The sequence below is a fragment of the Pipistrellus kuhlii genome, unplaced genomic scaffold (assembly GCF_014108245.1).
Source record: "Pipistrellus kuhlii isolate mPipKuh1 unplaced genomic scaffold, mPipKuh1.p scaffold_m20_p_24, whole genome shotgun sequence".
Taxonomy (NCBI): domain Eukaryota; kingdom Metazoa; phylum Chordata; class Mammalia; order Chiroptera; family Vespertilionidae; genus Pipistrellus; species Pipistrellus kuhlii.
In genome coordinates, this window is record NW_023425523.1 from 8456773 (window position 1) to 8462798 (window position 6026).

General features: G+C 42.1%; 1 protein-coding gene across 1 annotated transcript; it reads right to left on the minus strand.

Annotated features, from left to right (window-relative positions):
- Nucleotides 1–2547: 2547 nt before the first annotated feature.
- LOC118727313 (small proline-rich protein 2H-like) lies at nucleotides 2548–4199 on the minus strand. Its single transcript, XM_036453089.2, has 2 exons — nucleotides 3992–4199; nucleotides 2548–3258 (listed from the first exon to the last, which is right to left on the minus strand). Exon 2 carries the CDS (start codon nucleotides 3237–3239, stop codon nucleotides 2943–2945), a length of 297 nt encoding a protein of 98 aa, XP_036308982.1. The 5' UTR covers nucleotides 3240–3258; nucleotides 3992–4199; the 3' UTR covers nucleotides 2548–2942.
- Nucleotides 4200–6026: the final 1827 nt, after the last annotated feature.

Here is a 6026-nt window from a genome sequence, read left to right on the forward strand (position 1 = left end):
GGCTCGCCTCCTGCGACTCAGTGAGTCACACTGGAGTCTAGTTCGTGCCCGTCCGCGCTGACGCTGACTGTCTAACCCTGAATGCCCTGCCCCTGGCCTTCAGATTGCTCACTTATCTAGCCAATTTCTATTTATTTCAAAGGATGCTGTTCCTACATATGTGAGGCTGCTCCTCCTCACTCATTTCTTTCTGATACCTGTGACTGTATTTCTCAAACATACACCAGGACTCACAGCCTCCATGTTGAAATCGATCAATCCTCTCCCATTCACTGAGTGCCCACTCTGCCAGGAAGGGAATGAGGATTCTTAGGGCATTTCCATTCATCTAGACTAGAGGGATTTACTTCCCTCCCCACCCAACCCCTCACACAAACACATACACACCCATGCAAGCTAGATCGGGGGCTTCCCAGAGTAACACACCAAAGCTGATCTACTGTATCCTCAGGATGCAAACTGATTACTTCACTTCACACACAGTGTGGCAGGAAGCACAGGCAGTGAGGACTGGAAAGCCCACCACCCCATCTTCCTAGAATATAAAAATGTTTACAGATGCCAAAACCAGTTTGGCTCAGTGGATAGAGAATCGGTCTGTGGACTGAAGAGTCCCAGGTTCAATTCCGGTCAAGGGCATGTACATTGGTTGTGGGCACATCCCCGGTGGGGGGTGTGCAGGAGGTAGCTGGTCAATGTTTCTCTTTCATCGATGTTTCTAGCTCTCTATCCCTTTCTCTTTCTCTCTGTAAAAAATTAATAAAATATATTTTTTATAAAATGTTTACAGAGAAATGAAGCATGGTAGAATTGTCAGCCATGCATTTATATATATATATATATATATATATATATATATATATATATATATATGTGTGTGTGTGTGTGTGTGTGTGTGTGTGTGTGTGTGTACATATTCATATTTACATCAAGCATGAATATTTCTATGTTTCTTTTTATATTCCTGGGGAGCACAGCAAATTTTCCTGCAGAAGTATAAAGAGATGTATTTTTCCTTAGGTTGTAAATGAAATAATGAAAAAACCATGAGCAAACAATTGTGATAGTTTTGATCATCATGTTTTTACCTGACCACATTCTTTAAAACCTATTTGAAAAATGTTCATCCTAAAAGTTTTATTAATCTGTCTTCTTGTTTTATCAGTAGGTAAGGTCTACTATCATATCAGAGTAAACAGTGCCACCTAGCATCAAAATAAAGTAGTCAAACAAACAAAGAAATGTGTCATAATCATATAATTTATTAGCATAGGCTAGCTGCTATAACAAACACCCCCTAAATTGTTGTGGCTTGGTCCAGTAGAAATAATTTCTTACTTGTGTCCAAGTCTAGCATTATTTGGGAAGGCTCTTGCTCCATGCAGTCATAAAAGAATCTAGGCTCCTTTCCTAAAATGATCTCACCATCATTGAGTGCCTTGTTTCCCTCTGAATTCTTTCAACCCTTTTTATTTCTATAAGGTCAGTAATGATTTCTTCTCTTTGCTAATTTCAGTAACTTGAGTCTTTTCTCTTTTTGGTCAGTCTACCTATAAAATTGTCAAGTGTATTGATCTTTTCAAAGAACCAACTTTCAGTTTATTAATTCATTTTTTCTTACTTTTTATTCATTTATTTCTTTATTATTTTCATTTTTATCTTTACTTAAAATAGAGTTTATCTTATTTAGTTTAAAATATACAATTTCATTTATCAATTTTACATTGGTAAAGCTGGGGGTTGGGAGACGATGGAAGAAAATAACCATCATTCAAAAGAATAGCAAAGTATAAGAATTTCTGTATTCAGTCTCCTCTTTGCCTTTATTGGGTTTGCTATATTCTCCGGGAGAGAATCCTTTATTCATTGTTCTCTGGGTCTTATATATACCTCATGAAATTATTCCTCTTAAGTGAGCTGCATTGCCTACACATGAAATGGGTAGCGTGGGAAGTAAGAAAGGAGGGACACCAAGTTGTTTGTATTCTTGAAATAGCAAAGTCTTTTAATCTAAGCTCACATTTTCTTCATTAATACCCTCAAGAACTGCCCCAGCTGAGCCCTGGCTGGGTGGCTTGGTTGTTCAGAGCATCATTCTATAGACCAAAAGGGGAGCAGGTTCTATTCCTTGTCAGAGCACATACCTAGGTTGAGGGTACGATTCCCAGTTGGGCCATGTTCAGAAGGCAATCAATCAATGTTTCTCACATCCATGTTCTCTCTCTCTTTCTTTCTCTCTCTCTCTCTCTAAAATTATAAAAACATGTTCTTGAGCGAGGATTAAAAAAATATTTAAAGACAAAAAGCTGCCCTATCTGAATGGTTCCGTTGATTGAAACATGGTTGCAGGTTTCCTCTCCAGTCAGGGCTCATACAGGAAGCAACCGTGAATGCATGAACAGGTGGAGCAGCGGAGCCATCTCTCTCTACTTCGCAGGGCATCTCTCAAAGTAGGTGTCAAAATGACATACTTTGACCTCTTTTCTGTGCTGTTATAGTAAATGGAAAGTGAATTTAAAGTTTAAAAGAAGAAAAAAACATATAATCCCATCACAAATATGCTTTATTCAGGAAATGGAAGAATAGGTACAGTTGCTCAGGTGGTAGGAGCCCTCTGCCCAGATCACAAGATCAAAGACACAGAAGCCATTGAGGGAACCCTCTGTGGCCCTCCCTCCCCCTCAGGAGGACAGCTGCTGCTCTTCCTTCTGAAGCTGGGGAACGGAACACAGGTGCAGTGGAGGACTGCCCTTTCTCAGCTTCCTTTCCTTCCAGAGGAGACTCAGGAAGAAAACCAATCACCATCAGGAATCGTTATGGGCACATCAGGCTGAAGGGAGGAAGAGCCTCTTCTGCATCCATGATGGGCTCTGAAGAGAAGATGAAGGAGGGGCTGGGGAACGAGGTGAGCCAGCTGTCCTTATTCTTCTCTGTCCCTGCTGTTAGTTGCTCTTGGGTGGGCACTTCTGCTGGCATGGCGGAGGAGGTTGCACAGGTGGGCATTGCTGCTGGCACAGCTGAGGTGGGCATGGCTCAGGGCACTTTGGTGGTGGGCATGGCTCTGGGCACTTTGGGGGTGGGCATGGCTCAGGGCACTTTGGGGGTGGGCATGGCTCTGGGCACTTTGGGGGTGGGCATGGCTCAGGGCACTTTGGGGGTGGGCATGGCTCCATGCACTTCGGTGGGCACACAGGAGGTGGCTGGCAGGGCTGCTTGCACTGTTGCTGCTGATAAGACATCTTTCTGGAGTCTTAAAACCTGAACGAAAGTATATGACAGTGATCACAAGAAGGCATTCCTGGAGAGAGAGAACCTTATCTAATACCTTGAGATTCATCTCTCCAGTCTCAAAGAATTATGCTTTTATCTCTTAAGTTCACTTTAAGACTCTCTGGCTGTTCCTTCATCTTTATAAAATCATTTCATCAGCCCTGAGAAAGACTTGTCTTTCCGCTTACAATTTTTCCAAAGAACACATTGCTGAAAGAATAAAGTCATATGTTTTGTATGAAAATAACATCTTCATGAAAAGTCCATCACAAGTTCTAATAACCTTACATACGAGGAATTCCTGTCGTCATTATCTCTTGTGAGGTCCCAATAGGCTGACTTAGGCACCCAACGAAGGGCTGTTTGGGAGCAAGGCAAAGAGCCTTTGAATTCACACGAGAATGAAAGGGACACCAAAATATATATATTAAAACAACAACAACAACAACAACAACAAATACTTTTGTCTTTCCTCTCCTTTATATCAAAGTTTTCCCAATTATTTATTGTTGTTGTTTTGGTGTTTTTTTTGTACAGGAAATCCAATTACCTAAAAACAAGTGAAAACAGTCTATCAATGCACCCCATTCTAAGGTTTCCTCGAATGAGTAGCATCAAACCCAGGATCATGATGTAGGACATGCCAAACTTGCTGTCTTTAGGTAAATGCAACAGTTGAAAGCACCAGAAAAGCAGTTGAACTCTTTAGAAATAGACTCACCGCGTTCTCCGCGTATATCAGAACTCGCCGCCGGGAGGATGGCAGTGGCACTGGAGGATGGCAGTGCCACCGCAGGCAGCCTCTTTATAGGGCCTGTGCTCGCTCCACCCAGGGGTGAGTGGAGCCCTAAACTGACCTAGTCCAATCATTTCCAACCCAAAATGCAAATCATCCACACAGGCTTGACAGGGACGCTGAAAACAGAATGCATCCTCTGCAGACTTTCCTCACTGAGCTCCATGCTCATGACTCACGGAGGCCCTGACTCAGGTCTCAGCCAGTGACCTGGGGCTGTGGGAGAACTTGGGGGATTCTCTAAATGGGGCCCAAAGGCTCTCCTTTTTGATTAGGGGAGAAGACCCTTTCCCATGGTTCACCTTCCTTGAGTCATAAAACTCTCTGCCCTGTTCCACTTCAGCTGGTTGTCATTTTGTTGTACGTGCTGGGTTGATAAAAGCCTTTCTCTTTACCCCAAATGTCCTTTCGTGCATTTGGCTTTGATCTTATGACCTGCTGACCCAAGTCCTCTTTTCTCCTTCTAAAACGGGCTGGGGTAAGGTTTCAGATCATCTCAGTAGATTCCCCGTCATGATACTAGGGACATTCAGTAAAAGGTGACCTCCCTGGTCCTATCTGCACTGTTTTGGTTCTGCAAATAGAGGACACAGAGCCAATTCCTTTGTTCTTGATGAATCAGTACCCCCTTTGCCACATGGAATCTCCTGGGACCACACTTTGGCTATTGTTATTCAAATACTCTGGCAGATTTCAGTGTGGGAATCAGTCTCCTCAGCACTTTTCCTCCTCACTGCCCTCACGGTTGTACATTTGAGCTCATATTTTATTTTATTTATTTTTAAAGGAACTCTTAATCATCATTTAATGAAATGCAGAGAAGCGAACCAAAATCACAAACATTCATTAAAGTCTATTTGCTGAACCACACCCAGGTGTCTCCCTCAGATGTTGCCTACGGTAGAGAGAACAAGATGCAGTCCTTCCTTGTTCTCAGGTTAATGGGCACTACAGACCGACACACCAGCTCTCAGGGTGCACTGTTTTGGTGGTGCCCACCTAGTGGGGGTAGTTGAATCTCCTGAGAAATGTGCCCTCCGCTCTTTTCCTTCCATCAGGAAGTACCTGAGGTACCAGCCAGGGTCTTTTCAGGATCACACACTCCCTGTCCTGAGATCTTCTGTGCCTCAAATGAGAAGTGACCACACAACGAGGCACTGAAGTTATTTATAAAAAGCCTTTTGAAAATGTTTCATCTGCCTACAGGGGAAATTTTTTAGTCCTCAATTCCTAACAGCATCTCCAAAAGCAGGAATACCATTTGTGTTATGGGAGATGGCCTTAGATGGGAACAGAATAACTCAAACATGGACTGTATGTCTATGTTAATTCTGCATTAAATACATAACTTGAATATTTCATCTGACATTTCATGGCCATAATTTCCTATGACCAGTGAAGTCAGAAACTCAAAAAGTTGGTATATAAAGTGATTTTAAATATAAAAATATGAAGAAGGTTATATGAAACATGTGAGGAATCAGTATACTGGGCCTTAAGAGAATAACTAGAGTTTGGGAAACAATGTTCTGGTATGTTCTCCAATCTTGGATACAGGTTTAACTTCTGCTTTTTCAGAGTAAACTCTCAAAAGTCTTTTCACCGTTTCTCTACTAGATCTTGGACCTGAACTAGCCTCTTTTCCTGACTGCCCCATCAGGTACTGTAACATTTCGTTTTGAACTATGGCTGATGAGAAGGCCCAATCTGAGATAGGAATCAAGTGACAGCACTGAATTTATGTTACTGTGTAATGTGGGAACACACTTGTTATAGGATCAGCATCTCTCCCTCCCACCTGACCCAACACAGCCCCAGCCTGCTGATACTTCAAGAAATTCTTACAATTTCCTTATCAGAAAATAAAGCCTTTTTTATTCCATACATAAATACCAGTTTTTAAATTGCAAGAAGCAAATGTACAATAAATAAAAATACCATTTAACACTCACTCCATCAC

Coding starts and splice junctions, on each gene's coding strand:
- LOC118727313 (XM_036453089.2), bottom strand. CDS start 3,239: ATGTCTTATCAGCAGCAACAGTGCAAGCAGCCCTGCCAGCCACCTCCT.